The sequence below is a fragment of the Equus asinus genome, chromosome 22, assembly GCF_041296235.1.
Source record: "Equus asinus isolate D_3611 breed Donkey chromosome 22, EquAss-T2T_v2, whole genome shotgun sequence".
Lineage (NCBI taxonomy): Eukaryota > Metazoa > Chordata > Mammalia > Perissodactyla > Equidae > Equus > Equus asinus.
The window spans coordinates 36,330,475-36,347,602 of record NC_091811.1 but is presented as its reverse complement, the minus strand read 5'-3'; the positions used below and the strand labels follow the sequence as shown (position 1 = coordinate 36,347,602).

The following is a 17,128-nucleotide window of genomic DNA, read 5'->3' as shown; positions in this document are numbered from 1 at the left end:
CGGCATGCTCAGCAGAAATTGCTAGGCTCAGAAGCAGCTTTTCATTTTTGTGCCCTAGAGGCAGTCCATTAAGAAAATGATCCAGGCATTTTCCCAGGGAGACACAGGGAGCTGGCATGGCCCTGTCCTGTGCTGTAGTGAAACAGAAGATCCTAATCTTCAGAACTGTCAATCCAGTACCTTTCATTGGCTATGTACTTGCTTAAGAAAAGCAATATTGTTTTTAAACAAATGTATTCCCTCTCAGCAGGCTATGTTGTTGACTCAATTTGCTTTGCCTAATACCCATCATTTGCTCTCAGTGATTTAAAAATGCACAGGCACCATTCAGTGTAATTGATCTTTCGGGTCGAAGGATTATGTCAAGCAGTGCCCTTCTTTGTTGTGTATAGAAGTTAAAAGTAAATGCATACGCTGGCGGAAAAACTGGATATTTTCAATATACTCTCGAAAGTGCATTCCATTTAAAAAATGATACTTTTTTTCTCTTTATGCTTGCTGAAGGATTTGTAATCCAAGGATTGATACTACTACTAAATAAGATCACTTTTTACAGCAGGTGGGTATATTTTGTTGTCCTGGAGAGTCATTTAAATCGTCGGGGACAAATGTGAATACTACTTACACATTCCTCTAACGAGCAAAATAACATGGGAACTCTGGATGGTGAGAGTATCATCTCCATTTGAACGGAGTATAGAAATGGTTTGGGTCTAATTCATTATTTAGTTATCCCAACAATATTATTCCACTTATCTGTTTGTCGTTGGAATGGAACTGGGGTTCAAATTTAACCCTCTGACATGGCGCTGTAAAATCATAACCACTGAGTAACATTTAGGCCTAGTTAGGGTGTCTAGGCCACCACGATCATTTCTTTTCACAACTGTCTCCCTGCCCTTGAACTCACCGCAATTTGAAAAGGCAATATATCGGAAAACTAGCAAAAGACCAAACAAGAGCTGACTAGTTTCTTTTTATCTTCTATCATTTTGCTTTTTCACAGCTCCAGATTCTTAGGTGTTTCCATCCAACTCCAGAAATGTGGGCCTGGTTATAGTCGGTAATCAGATAATCACTTTCGTTGGCCTATATGTTATAATGTTGAAAATGGGAAATCAGTTAAAAAAAAGTCAATAGAAACTTCCACTTACTTTTAGGATTTCCTTTCCTTAGAGGTTCCAGGTTAGGAGCTGAAGTGCCTTTGGTCTTAGAGAATAAGGTAGAGGTAACCCTGACAGCCTGAAATTATCTTTCTGCCCTAAAAAGATTCCAGCTGCACGGGATGACTTATAACCCTGTGGGCCCAACCCTTATAGGGAAGAGAGAAGCAAGGAGGGTAGTGAGAGGCACTTTGGATATATGTATATCCAGGAGCACCCCTTACCCCAGAAGGTTTGGGGAAGAGAGTAAGGGCATGCTAACTCTCCATCCAGTGGCAAAGAATCAGCTGCTTCTTTAATTTTTTTTTTTTTTTGCCCTGGCAGAGATTTCACATGATCCACCTTGAAATGCTTTTTCTGGCAGCATAGTTGCTATTAAAAAGGAGAAGGGAAATTGAGATGGGAGGTGGAGCAGAGACATTTTTTAATATTGTTACATGGGTGGGAAAGGAAGAAAATATTTGCAGGCCAAAAGTCTGCCAGAAAATAGTTTCTTCCTCTGTGAAATTAGGAGGTTAGTCTAAATGTGATCTTTACAGTCTCTTTCAGTTCAAAACTGTGATTCTTCAAAGATTAGTATGTAATTTTTATTCGCTCTTGGCATCCTTTTTAATATGTGTGTTGCAAATCACTCCTTTTAACAAATATCCATGAAGCATATCTCCTGGTTAATAGCTAAGATTGCTCATTGGAAAGACATCAGCTAGAATGCCTTGAAACCAGAAGCCTTGGTTCACTTAAAATAAAACATCGAATGTCACAAAAAAAGCAAGCAAGCAAGCAAGCAAGCAAGCAAGGACTTACCTGGATGCAAGGTGGGGCTCTGAGGAGGTGTTGTGGAGGTGTGGGATAAGAAAGAACAGAAACAAGCTTTGGTACAGGGACCATAACTGAAGAGCAAGTACGGAAGGTACAAGGCAGCTTCATTTTAAGAACTCTCTGCGGTGTTCCTTCATCTTTGAATTTTTTGTCTGACTGAGCTCTTTTCGGGTCTCTGTGAAGGATTTAAGAATGCAGTGGCGTCCACAGTGTTCAGAAGTGTTGGCAAGGTTTACTTGCAAGGGGAAGACCCACAATTAGCAGTCATCATTTGAAAATCTTGTTCATTGATTTCTGGACTTAATTTTTCCCACCACCATTTTGCCTCTCCACATTCTCCTTTAGATGGCCGTATTCTTCTCTCTGTCCTCTCTCATCTCTGCTTTCAGAGACGTCCCTTTGCTTCAGGCAGAACTGTCTTGTCTTCACTATATGTCTTACTCCTCACACCTACCTACTTCCCATATGCTCTTCCCTTCTGCCTGCACCTTCTCGCTATCCAAAACAGATACTTCTAGCAAAGGAAGCTTTGGACTCAAAGAAGAGGCAAGGACATGTGTGCAATCCTATCCACAGTGATAGGTTTTCTCTTGTCCCTTAGTGTATGTGTGTGCTGTGTCAGAGGAGCATGTTCTTTTCATAATGCCTTGAGATTCTTCCACTGATTTTTTCTTTTTTTTTTTGAGGAAGATTAGCCCTGAGCTAACATCGGCCACCAATCCTCCTCTTTTTGCTGAGGAAGACTGGCCCTGAGCTAACATCCGTTCCCATCTTCCTCCACTTTATATGTGGGACGCCTGGCACAGCATGGTTTGACAAGTGGTGCGTAGGTCTGCACCCGGGATCCGAACTGGTGAATCCTGGGCTGCTGAAGCAGAACATGTGAACTTAACCGCTATGCTACCGGGTGACCTCTTCCATTGATTTTTAAATAACAATGACGACAATCTTCCAGCAGCTCTAGAATTACTTATTCCAGGTTCAGTTCCCTGGGAAACAGACTCTGAGACAGGTTAGCACAAAGGAAGTTTGTTAGGGAGAGCTCTTAGGACCAACACCAGTGGAATGGTAGGGAAAGGAGCAGGAATGGGCAAAGGGAGAAATTGGGTTGGGATGCAATCTTCGTGGAAGCATCTGAAGTGGAGCTGTCCCTTCAGAGTTGTCTCCCATTGGGTGAGGGGGCTGAACCTTTATGTCCCCCGGGCTGCCCTGGAGTGGGTGAGTGGCCTTGCTTGAGGCAAGACTGCAGACAAGTCTGCACACTCAGCAGACTAGTCAATCCCCACAGGGGACTGACATTTGAGGGCTGTCATCCAAGTAGCACTCCCAGCAACTGAGGCAAAAATCCTTCATTTGTGAAAGAGAATCTGAGCAGGGCCATCGCAGCATCCACCAGAGGGAAGTTTGCAGCATCCACCATAGGGAACTTCCAGAAAAATACCATGATTGAAAAAACTGTAAACAAAGCTTAAGATCTCATAGGAAATAGAGACTAGGGAGAAAAATAGAAATGACTTTAAAACATTTGAATGCATAACAAAGTTCTATATGTGAAAAAAAAAAATTCTAGAAGCTACCTACTTCCAAATGCCCCAGAATCACTGGCATCAGAAACAGGTTTTGGGCAGCAGGTCTTTTCTGGAATCCTCTTCTTCAGATGTTAAGGAACATTTCTGTGATGTTCTGATCATCTTAGTCTGGTTCTCCCACCAGCTTTGTGCTTTGCTGTCTGCACCTCTAAGTCCTTTCTGGCTTGATGTTTAATGTCTTTTACACTATTATTTATTTTTTTATGCTTAAGCTTTTATAAGTTTTAGAAGAGATCCCTACGTAACTGTCAAGTTTTCTCTTAGTTGTCAATGGTGCCTAAGAAGACTTTTCCCTCCAACTCTGGGCATGATCTTCTCTTTCTATATCAAGGTCTCAAACACATGATCTACACTAGATCATGTTCCTTTTTAAAGTCAAATACATATATAAAAATAGGCAGAGCATAATTATGTAATATGTCTACTTCAGACTGAGTTTCTAAACATGCACCAGGCCACACATTTGGCAAAAGAATACGATATAAAATGTATCTATTATTCACATTCAATACCTAGCACACCTCTAGATCTTTTGCATATTTTTATTGTTAATCCTTTTAGCACACCTCTAGATCTTTTGTGTATTTTCATCATTAATCCTTATCACAATCCAGCAAGTGAGGTATTATGGTTACTATTTTGCCCAGAAAACAGCCTCTTAGGAAGATTAAATACTTTGCCTAAGACCATGCAGCTTGTAGTTGCTGAGCCAAATTTTGAATTCAGGTTTCTTTTCTTTTTCTCTACTTCTTTACCAAAATACCTACAGCCCTACAGTCGATATTCTTTCTGTCGTTATCATACTGCATTCTCTGTATATGACTTCCTCATCTCCAGGGACCTATTTTCTACTTTTTAAATATTTCCCAAGAAGAGTTAGTGCAAAACAGTAGGTGTTTACTAAAAAGTTTCGATTTAACTTGAAGTGATTTTACAAGTCAGATAAAAAAAAAATTTCTTTTTTTGAGGAAGCTCAGCCCTGAGCCAACATCTGTGTCCATCTTCTACATTATCTGTGGGACGCCTACCACAGCATGGCTTGCCAAGGAGTGCGGAGGTCAGAGCCTGGCATCTGAACCGGTGAACCCAGGTCGCTGAAGGGAACATGTGAACCCAACGCTGGGCCACTGGGCAGGCCCCTCCCCCCACCCCCAATTTTTTTTAACAAAGAATCACCCCTTCATGAATGGTTATTTGGCTTGTCTTAGAAACAAAGTTTCAATCACAAGTCTTAAAAGTTTCACCACTTAAATATCTCTTGAAGCTGAATATTCTTCTTCACTCCTTGCAATAGATTTCTGCCTGATCTCCCTGACTCTGTTTTTAGCTCTTTCGCCACGTTCCAACATAAGGATCCTTCTAAATCATATACTCTGCTTCTTTTACTAGTTCTCATCAACTCTAGAGAATAACAACGCAGTTCCTTAAGTTGGTGACCAAGAGTCTTCATAGTATGTATTATAAGCCTCTAGCTCTGTTTCTTGCTGTTCTCCCTGTAATACTGAACAATTTTGTCCTCGTAGCCACTTTTTTATGAGCTACTTCTGTATCTCATATATACTTGTATAACTTGCTTTTCATTAGGGTGAATGTAAGTGACATGCCTTATATAAATATGCATGCATTTGAAAGAGAAAAATATTTAGAGCCCTTAATATTCCAAATATATATTTATGTCTTCTTTTGTTAATTTTGTAGTTATTTTTTATGTTTTTCCTAGTAGACTTACAAAAGGCTCTGTGACTCTTAGAGTTACTACCTAGATAATTCAATAATAAAAATTCAAGTTTATTGACTGAGAGAATCAAAGTGAGGAGAAAAGCTATGAAAATAGATTCTCTTTCTGGTTTTATACCTGACTCATACCTTGCCTAATATACTATTAGATACATACTTGGCTTTCAGAAATATCTATTGAGTAAAATGCATTTGATGAATGTATGTAAATTGCATGTTTTATATAAATATGTATGCATTTGAATCATAAAAATATTTTTCTAGACCATGACATTCCAAATATATGATTGTTTTTCTTTTATTACTTAGGAACTTATAGTTTGGCTTTCCAAACTTCCGATGAATGGAGATGCCAGTTTCTGTTAAAATGCTTGCTGGTATTTTGTTCCTGCAATTTTATTTTAACAATTTTAGTGATTAATACTATACCTTTTCAGTGATCTCTGGTGCACCATCTTAATAGAAGTAATATGATTCAAATATGCATTTGTTAACTGTGTAGGTTAATAAATTTCGGGATTTAATGAGATGATGCATGCATAATTTATATTACACTAAGTCACAAAGTAACTCTATTACTTCTTTATAGTTCTCTCAGTCCTGGGTTATTCACATAAAGTTATAATTCATAAAATTATTTTTGTTATACTTTGTAATTGATTTGACTCAGTAGAGGCAGAAAACTCTGAATCTAGGTTTGTCTGTGTTTCTGTGGCATGTGTCAGAAACAAAGGCATCATCTGTAGTTTTTGGGTTTTGGTTTCCCAAAGGCATCAGCCATACAGTGGGTGAAGCACCTTCCACAATTTGGTGTGGAATTTATTCTTGTTTCATGTTATCTTTAAGCTCTAAGGGGACTCTGAAACTTGGAGAGTTACCTAGGAGGAACTAGGTATGAATGATTCCTGGCGTCCAGGAAGAGCTACTAACATTACCACATTGAGTTACTAGGGCAGAATCATTACCTAGGATGACTTCACAAATACTGAGAACGACTAAAGAGGACCATGTTTTCCTCACCTTCTCTCTACTCCAATTATTTCCTTTAATTATAAATACTGTTTGAGCCTCAGAATCTGATGCCTCAAAGTCTGAATACACTGAGATAGGTTCCCCAGTTCTCACAATTGCTGGTCAAGAGAGTCCACCAGTGACCTACAGTAAAGCACATTATTGGATATTGGAACCCAAACATAGATTTATAGAATGTTAGCCTATAAAGGGGCTGTAGAAATCATCTACACAATATATGAAGTTCAGATCTTCGTATAAAACCCATTACAGATGGTCATCTGTGATCTCCTTGAACACCTGAGTGACCAAGATTTTATTGCTGCAAAAGGCAGATCTTTCTATTTCCAACATCTCCAACTTTTAGGTCTTTTTTGTTATGTTATCCTAAATATACTTCTCTCTAACTTCCAACAAGCAGCCTACTTTTGTTTTCTGGAGCCACGTTGAAATCTGACATCACTTCCACATGTCAGTCTTTCTCTGTTTGAAAATGGCCATTGTGTCACCTAAGTGTCTCCTCTTCTCTGTGTAGTCATCTGCAGTTCCTCTTATGATTCAAATATCATTGATCACTGGTCTGACCAGCACAGAGGCAAGGACAATTATTTTCTCATTCATTCTGAACACTTTACTTTTGTAATGCCATCTAGATGAAAATGAGTGTTTTTGGTAATGATGACGTATTGATTCCTACTGAACTTGAACACAACTAAAGTTCTAATTTGTGCTCTGTTCCATCACATTTCCCCCATCATATACTTAAGTTGATTTTATTTGGACCTGAGTGCAGGGCATTTTATATTTTGATTTTACCGCGTTGGATTTAACTCGTTGCTTTTCAGCCTCTTAATGTAGTTTGGGATTTGATGGAGTTATTCACTATGTTAGTTATCCTTCTTTGTTTCATGTTATCATTGCACTTGAGAAACATGCTATCTCTGACTTCACGAATCACTGACAAAAATACTTACCTGCTCAAGGCAACAACAGAGTAGTAAAGAACTAGAGGCCTTTCTGTGCTTTAACAGTGATTGGTTTACTAGTACTCTTTGGCTATAATCCTTAAACTAAAATCATACCTATGAAACTGTACCATCTTCAATGTATATACCTATGGTATGATAAATCATTAGAGTGGTTGCTTTTGGTGGTGCTGGTGAGGGAGAGTGTAGAGAGGATTAACTGGGAAAGGGCACAAAGGAGGTTTTCTGGGGTAACGGAGATGTTCAGTATCTGGATGACCTGTGGTTTATATGGGTGTATACCCTTCCTTGTCAAAACTACTGAAATCTTTCATGTAAGATCTGTGCATTTCACTGTATTTAAATTACATCTCAATTATAGAAATAGTATGGAAATTCATTTATTGCTTGGACTATTAACTGTTAAGAATTAAAGATCAGTTTTGCAAATTAAAATCTTGAGGTTTGGAATATTGAAATGACTGTCAGGATTTGACAGTGATGAAATCCAAAATAAGATGTAGAACTCAACCGCTGTTTTGTATGAATTGCTTTTTCAGTTCATCCTTTGAACAGCACTTCTTTAGGGTGTGGGATGGGAAATAATTTTCTTCTAAGCAGTCTACTTGATATTCAAAAAAGATGGATAATAACATTACTATATTTTAGTAATATGTTTTTAATAGATTTTGCTTTGTTCTATTTCTAAGCTCTTAGAAACTTGGAATCTGAAAATGGATTATCAACACACTGTATTCAGTGAGTGTTTATTTGTCCATTAAGTATTCTTTATAAACCACTCTTCTGAAGGACTTCTCCTTTTAGAGGCAGTGTTGTGTGTCAATCATGCCACAGTGTAAGAGATTATAAGCTATGATTATGTGATGGAACCACACATTCATTAGTAAGGTGGTAACCACTATAATAGAACATGATGAAATGGAGAAGAGTTGTTTTTCAGAGATGTAGTGAAAGCAGCCACATGTTCTCCACTTTTCATTTTGAATTAATACCTTATCATTTTATGGTACTTTTTATTCTTCATGACCTTTTTGCACATATTATGTAATTTTATTCTCACAAGAAATTGGGATGTATTTTATTAGGATTAAGATTCTGAACATTGGATGGTGAAGTGACTTGAAAAAGATCACACTACTCTAATATAAATCCTTCATTCCATTCAAAGTCTAGTTCAAAGTTGTATCTCTTTGGTGAAGCTGCCCTTCATTCTCCTCACCCAAAGATAACTTTCCCAATTAAAAAAAATTTCCTAAGCAGTTTTATATACTGCCCATGCTGTACTATTATCATCTCTTCTGCTTTGTATTTGTTCTTAAATTTTGGGGGGACATGTTTTATGTTTTCCCAGCCATATTGTAAATTCTTCTACTTCTTTTGTATCCTGCCACCTCTGAGGTCTCTAATAGAGAGCCAGATGACCATTAGGTACTTAATAAATACTTTCTGAACAAGGGCTGCTCTTAAAATTAAGTTGTGTGATGTAAACAAAGTGCCATAAGTAGTGTGTGGCCTATTATATAATAAGAAATGGTTGGATAAGATCACTTGAGAATAAGGTGAGAAATTCCTTATGTGATTAATAAGTAATTCCACGTTTGCAGTACACATTTTTAGTTAGAATATTTTCTGTCTGCATTTGCTAGGTTGTCTGTGTTCTAGTTTAAAATCTTTGGAAACTTGTAAGGTGATGGTCTATTAGTGAAGCAACATGGTGTGGGGAAAAAGATGCACGTTGACATCAGTTGACCTGAATCTGAGATCTGCCGCTTTCTGGCTGTGTCCAGTGTGATGGGTCCCCCAGCTCCCTCCCCTGCCATGAAGGGTATATATGGCCTCGCAGACTACATGGGATGTGATATGCCCTTGATAAAGGCAGATTCTATGATTTCCCTTATCTCATTGGTATCTATTTTATTAATTTTTCTTTTCTTGTTTTTAAGTAACGTGAAATTGTATATGCTTTTTGAAAAAAAGTAGAAAATTAGAAAAGTTTAAAGGAAAACAAGCAAAAACTCATCTTGCTAAAAGGTGGAGTATGTACCTGTAATGTAATGATACCCACTTTTTTATATGAGCCTTATAAAAAAGTTATTCTTATATTTAATAATTCATTTGTTCATTCAATCTTTTTTTCTTTTCTTCATGCATTAATCTAACATTTATTGAATGGCTACTGTGTGTCGGGCACTATTCTAGCTGTTGGAGATAGAGCAGTACACCAGGCAGAATCACTGTCTTCATGGAGCTCATGTTCTTTTGCTTGTTTGTTTGTTATGAGGGGACATACAATAAACACATAAACAAATATAACTATGATGTGATATGGTGCTAATGCCATGCCTGAAATGTAAAGCAGGAGCATAGATCCAGAGTGATGGCAGTCCTTCTTTAGAGAGGGTGGCCAGAAAAGGTCCGAGGAGGTGACGTTGCACCAGTAATTAGAAAGGAGTGAGGCAGCAAGCCAAGTGACCCTCTGGATAAGAGATCTCCAGGCAGAGGAATAGAAAGTTCCCTCCAGGTCCAGCACATGGATGGAGTAAAAGCCTGATGTGGACTGGATATGTAGCTATCCAAAATACTGTGATCTAACTTGGAAGTGGGAGAGCTGGTCATCTCTTGTCTTCATAGGGTGTTAAATCTTGATCTTCCATTTAATCCAGGTTGGTAACTGTTAGCCATCACTCTGCTTATATCATTAGCTTCACTGAGGCTTGGATCGTATGTTAATGTTTTTGTTTTCTTTGCATACAGAAAAGTCCTTCTATAACCCAGACCTTCAAACGCTGGGAGGAAGCGCTGCTCCAGAGAATGTCTGAAATAGAAAACTGCTCTAGTTCTGGAGAGTGTAGGCGTTTTCCAGCAAGCAGAGGTTTATAAGGAGCAGGGATGGGAAATAGGAAGACTTCCTGAGTCATGTCTTTTCTGTTTTAAATGAATTATTATAACAGCAGATGCATTTATTCAAATCCAACTATAAAAATATGTTTCAGGGAAACAAGGATGGTTTTTGGATTATCCATCTTTTGGCCTGTATTACTATATAACGTTGAGCTGCCTTTAGTAGTCACCGAACACGTGAATTGCTGTGAACAATTATTCACAGTACTTTTCTAATCAAGTACGTCTCTCATGTCTTATAAGTGCTCAGAAGGTTTTAGAAATGTCTATTTATCTGAAATCTAAACAACTGGAAAATTCAAATTATTGTCTTTATTCTTATGTATTCATAGGAGAAAAGTATTTCTCATAGAGATAACAGATAAAGATGACTTTAAAGAAAAGAAAACACTAATGGACGTAAAATAAATTTCAGTCAAGTAAGAGTCTATTAAATCTCTCACACCTTCTATAAATCCATATAACTGTTAATTGTTGAACCCATGTTTGAAATGACTTTTGAATAGGGAAAAATTAAATTATGGTCAGCACAAATTTAGTGTTATGTAAATTTCTTACTGCTTTCCACTTCTCTGGAATAGGTTATGAAGCTTGGCTCATGGAAACCATCAAAGAGAAAAAGCAATGTATTCCCACTCCATTCCAAGTCACCTTTCCGAGAATGCATTTAGTATACCTGTCTTACTTTCTCTTGAGGGAATTAGGATTAGTAAAAATATCTCTACAGTCATGTAATGAAAGAACCTGAACAGTCCATTTGCTTTTGTTTCTAAGCAATTCCTTCCTTCACACTTCTACTTAACAAAAATGACTCCCCTTTTTTTAAAGCGTCTCAGTATACTTTATACATAAATCCAAATTCTGGTTGCTGGGTTAACATAAAAGACATAGAAAAGCTGAATTTCTAGGGGTTAATTTGTCCAGAGGGTTTATATTATAATACAGTAGGCTTTTCACTGAATCCTTTTTAGTAGTATTAACTAATTATGGTTGAGAAGAGGAATAGTAAGATTTCTTCTTTTGTAATGTTGAGGACTGATTCCCTCTGACTTATATAAAGTCTAGAATTAGAAATTTTTCTGTGGAAAAGTGGATACTGAGAGCCTGGCATATCTGTGATTTATGTGGCCTTTGACTTATGTATTTCAAGGTGTAATAATTCACAAGTTAAGCACTTCTCATCACGACCAAGCAATTCCAGAAAATACAGCATCTCTTAATTTGAGACCTCTGAGTTGGCCATACATGGAGATGTAGGGGAGTTTTGTGGCGACCACGTACCACAGGCATCTAAGGATGTGGTACAACTGAAATGAACCCTGTCATGTCATTGACAACATGTGTTACGTATTATTATGGTTCTGGCCTCTCCATTTTAGTTTCTTGGTGACAGGACCTATATTTGGGGAAAAGAATTGTCTGGGCTAACTTTCTGTGTAATAATCATTTGGATTAAATGATTATTTTCCATGCAAATCTAAATAAGACGCAGACACTGTGGGTGCCAAGGATTTCTGTGTGAATCAAGAGTAAGAATAACAAAGGAGCCTGTTCTGTGTTAGTGGTGAGAAAGCATCTCTTGGAGGCTAACACATATACATACTCGAATCAAGACTCCGATAAATATACTGGTTGAACACTGATGACCCAAAACTATTGCCAACAACCAGATGTCCATGTAGCAAACAGTGCAAGGATTTGGAAATACTCAACTGCTATGGTTGTTTGAGAACTACAGACAATGAAGCATTCTGCCTCAAGGTTATTCTGATAGAAAATGGGGTGCTCTCAAATCCTTTGTCTCGACTTTGTCCAGGCTTGGAAATTACTTTTTGTATATATTTTTTTCTTATCCCCTTTTTTTTGGATTATGCAAGCAGCAGTGTAATAAAAGGTCCTAGACTCTCAGGATGAAAACCCCAATTAATTTCTGCCTGGAAGACACCACTCTAGAAAAAATGTTTTCTCCTCTGCCTACTCAAGAATGTACTATTTGAGTACTACCCTCTTTTGTGTATGCTAATTTCACGTAGGGATGAGATAATGAATTTTAAAAGGCATTTTACCTTTCGCAATGTACATATAGTAGTGGTTACCAATGGCTTGGTGGTAGTTGTGGTCTGTGCACAGGACCATGAAGATGCTCTTGAGTCATCTTTTAAATATTTTCCTTTTCTTTGTTTGTCTTTCAATCCTGTAGGTATTCCCACAGTTTATATTCTTCACTTAGAACTGAGAGTTTTGTCTCATCCCATCTTATTTCTATTTCCCTTTCTCTTGGTTTACACCCTGAGACACTTCGGGAAAGGAAAATTCTTTGCCAGATTCCTAGGCCTTTGTTTGAGGCAAAGCTCCATGAACACCCACGAAGCAGAGACCACTGTTCTGAAAGGAAAGTAGACAATTGTTCTTTTGAATCTTTTGCTTTTTGTAGGAATTTAGAAGTGAGAAATAACAGTCAGGCTGGAGAATGTAAATTGTGGCAGTGTCAGGAGGATCCACTGGTACAGCAACTCGTGGTCAGTGTAGGGAATGAGTACATCGGCAATTTTGTTAGAGGACAGATGATGATAAGCCAAACTCAAGAGAAGACATAGAAGAGGAGGATGCCTCATTGAAAATGATCATGTTTGTCCCTAATTTCTTTGCGTAATTACCTCAAACTTAATTGCTTTCTGTGGATTTTGAATAATGGTTTTCTATTCAAACTGGATGAAGGAATGGGAAGTGTGTTGGTTGTTATGTGGTTTTTCTCCACAAAAGACTTTCTTTTTCTTAAAATCAAGTCGTAACAATCCTTCTCACAAACTCTTTTCATAAGCGTTATAAAAGCAAAGCTAAAAAATCCTTGGTTTGAGGGTAAGATTAGGACATTAGTCACCATTTAAATGTTTTTATGTAATCTCTGTATCCTCGCAGTTCACTTTATTGTAGAGATTAGTAACCTTCATTTTGCATTATTATAGAAGTTAGAGCCTACTGGTGTGATAATTGCTAGGACTTACTGTGTTCTATAAGGACCTGATTTGGATGTCATTAGAGTTAACAACTCACCCTTGGCATGTCATTTGAAAGCATTTTCTGAGAAAAGTAAACTTTTGTTTTTAAAATCCGCCATTTTGAAATATGTCTGCAGTATCTTAACTTTACCTGCAAGGAAAGAGCCAGAGCGGTGCTGATACTATTTTTTCCTACCTTTAATACTTTTCCTATCATGTTTTCAGTCTGGTTGTGACCAACTAGATAGTATAGCTGTTTCTTCAGGTGTTGTGTGTGTTGACTGAGGGACTTTTCTCATGCCAGGAAACAATGTCATGAGAACCATCCATGGAGTGGGGGAGATGATGACCCAGATGGTGCTCAGTAGAGGTTCTATCTTCCCCATGAGTGTGCCTGATGTTCAGCCCAGCATCCACCCCAGCAAGCAAGGGAGCCCCACAGAGCACGAGGATGTGACTGTGATGGACACCAAACTCAAGATTATTGAGATTTTGCAGGTATGTTGCATAATGGAAGTGAAGTGACAAATATCTAATTGTGCTTATTGGTTTAACTTCTTGCACTTTTTGTTCCTAATCACTGTGTAGCTGTTCTGGAATGCTCTTGATCTAATTTTACTTCTTTTAAGCTAATGACAAGCCTGGTAAGAAATCTCATCACACTGACACTATTTAACATATTTATTACATTTGTTCATTCCCATTAAATGTATTAATTATGATATCTAACAATTGTAGAGTGCTTTGAGGCTGACAAAACCTCCTTCTTACGTATTTTCTTGTTTAGTATTGACCCTGATTAATTTTACCTTCATTTAAGAAGGATTTCAGAGCAGGCAAAGTTAATGATTGAATTCCAGTCATTCTTTTCCTATTTTTAATTGAATTGGATGTATGATTCCATGTATCTATGTTTACCATTGTAGCAAGAAAGTCAAATAAAATTTTATTTACTATTAACAGAAATGATAATAATTGGTTTTGGTATTTTATATTAGTGACTATCTCTCTTTGTGTTTTTGTTTCCAAGGGGCTAGCAATACTATATATATGTTTTAAAATTAACCTAGTCTAATACCTAGCTCTATGAATTTAAAGAAGATGAGTTATTATTTCATGCCCAATGATTTAGTGACTAAATTTCTCATTACTGTAGCTATGAATTCTTAACATTTTTTTTTTTAAGTTTGGAAAGTAGTTTTATGATACTTTAATTATAGCATTATTCCAGATTTGGAGAATGGAGCTTGGCATTTTCAAGGATCTATTAAGATTCTAGATACAGTTTACTAAGTCTTTCCTCATAACTTAATGTAGACTGAGCTACCCGAAGTGTGTTAGTAGTCCTGGAAGGGTCTGTACCTTTTTATTTTAAAGTAATTAGATTTATAATCAGAAAAAGGTTTCACAGTTCCTCCAGGAATTCCAAAGGCTGAATCCTGAGAAAGATTGGCAGGCCTCCCAATACTGCGTTCATGACCCTGAAAAAATCACTTCGTTTTCCTATTCTTAAACTGAGAAAAGTTGTGATCACCTGACCTGTGGACTTAATGAGCCCGGAGCTTAACATCCTCCTCCCCATGGGACACCCTCTAAAATACGTGACCCCATTTAAGCCCACAGTTACAGAAAAGCAGCATTTAAAAAACAACCTCTCACAGCTGAAAACACGAGGAGATAGAGTTACTATGGTGGGGCAGTTTAGGGCTGACTCATTTTCGCTGCCTCTTTTGGCCTCTTTATGTTTCTTGTTGAACCTCTGTTTTCACTCTGATTTTCATGTCTCTGCATGTGGGTCTGATTCACTGTGTCTGTGTTCCTGGGTGCTGCTGTTGAATGTGTTTCTTTCTTAGAACATCTCTTCAAGAATTTCTTGGTAGCCACTTTCCTTGTACAAGTCTCCTGCTTTCTGCCAGCAATTCCTCCTCTCAAGGTCTTCCTCCCTTTTCCCATCATTTCGTGTCTCTCGCTGTTTTCAGTCTTTTTATTTCTCTCTTTCGTTATCCCCTTCTATCCGTCTTTGGATCTCTCTCAGCTCTCTTTCTCTGCCTCTGTTTTTGTCCTTCTCTTTCCCCTTTTCCTTCTACCTTCCATTTATTTTTCACAATTAAATATTTTGGAGGATGAAAGTTTTAATTTTGGTTATATTTATAAAATACACTTCTGTGAGAGCTAAACTCTAACTAAAAATTAACAAGTGTTTCATTAATTTGTTTTATTAATTTTTTCTTTACGTAGGTTTAAAAACTATTATATTTAAGCACCTGCCGTCTATCCTCTGCTCCCAGCCTTCTGCTCAAAGCTCCCAAATCCAACGGCCCTTTCTCAGTCCCCTTTTCTCATGATCTGTCTGCTGCTTAAAAATCCCCTTATTAACTAGAATCAGGTCAACCAGTACGTGTTGCGGCACTCACCATATGTTAATAAAAGAGCCTCTTTGGTGTTCGTTTTCCCTCTACTTTCTATGCTCTTCAAAGGCAGGTCTTATATCCTTGGCACCTTTTTTGGACCCTTGGCCCTACCTCAGTACCTGGCATAACAAATGTTTCTTTAACTTAAGTGAACATAGCTGACATGGAGCATGTGTGCTGCCCATAAGGAGCATGGGGGTCTAGCAGAGGAGAGAGAGACAGAGGGACAGAGCGAGTGATTCAACTTTTGACCTGTAGGGGTAAATGGTGTGCTGGGTGAGCAAAAAAGAGAAGAGTTAGTTTGGACTGAGGACCCAGGGAAAGCGTCATTAAAAAAGGGATTTAAGCTGGACCTTGGAGGATATCTCAAAAGCTGGTTATTGTGGGGTGGAGGAGGTGAATATTCAAGGTCAAGTGGACACTGGACAAATGTGAAGAGGCAAGAGAAACTGTAGACGTTCCATCCAGTACTGTTGGAACAGAGACGTGAGAGAGAGAATGAGAGAAAGGGAACAGAAGGAGGAAGGGAGGGAGGGAGAGGGAGGGAGAGGGGGGAGGGAGGGGGGATGTGATACAAGAGTGGCATAGTGAGAGAGAAGGTTAGATTGCACCATGGCATACCAGGTTTTCTAAAACTTGTGCGACTGTTATTGTTTACTGTCCACATGAGACTCTTTTGAGAGTGTAAGGAACGCTGATGATAATTATGCTGGGACAAAAGGTTAAACCAGGCTTATCTTAGGCAAACTGAGACGGAGGGCAGCCTTGTGTAAAACCAATTCTCTGTTGTTTCCCTTCTCAACTCAGAAATCTGTAGCACATACTTTTTCCTTCTTTGATCTCCACTGAATTCTCTGCCACGTAATTGAGCCCTCAATAATTTTCTAATTACATTAACAATGCTACATTTTGTTTTCCCAACTGGATCATTGGCTTCTTGAGGGCAGTGGCTTCAAGTGCTTGCATTCTTCATAGTGCCTAGCACAGACAGGAACCTTCTTGGCACTTAGTCTCTGTCAATGCATCAATTACGGAGAACAAGGACAGCTCAAACCCAAGGAAAACAAGGATCAATGAGGCAAATCCATGATATAGTTGGATGTTATTACTCCAGCTGCTCTTGTGTAGCCTAGATCCAGGACTAATTGTGGTCTAGCCAGAATCCACACTATTGCAGCTGAAATCTCAGCCTTTCTGTGCATGAATGAGGGTCGCAGCTGCAGCATTCTCCTCCCAGAGCCAATGGAGACTCTGCAAAGTGCTCAATGAAATGATGTCATTATTACCTCTTCATCCAGACCCATAGGATACCTCTATTTGGAATATTCCAGAGAGGAATCATGGGGACTCAAGTTTTCTTCTTTCCAAAAACTATTTTTGGATTTTACTGACATTGACTAATGGAAATGTATCACTTTTCTTAGTCTTTAACCGATGAACACGTATGAAACTAGACTGTTGAGTTGACCAGTAACCGTTCTAACTAGTTCATGTGAAATGTTGATAGTTCTG

The 17,128-nt window shown here is 38.1% G+C and overlaps 1 protein-coding gene across 3 annotated transcripts in view; it reads left to right on the top strand.

The window, feature by feature from the left end:
* ITPR2 (inositol 1,4,5-trisphosphate receptor type 2) overlaps window positions 1-17,128 on the top strand; it is a 465,227-nt gene that overhangs the window by 158,198 nt on the left and 289,901 nt on the right. For all 3 annotated transcript variants that reach the window (XM_070494990.1, XM_070494989.1, XM_070494991.1), the window contains one exon: window positions 13,510-13,703. In XM_070494990.1, coding sequence (XP_070351091.1) covers window positions 13,510-13,703 — 194 coding nt within the window. The remainder of the gene's footprint in view (window positions 1-13,509; window positions 13,704-17,128) is intronic.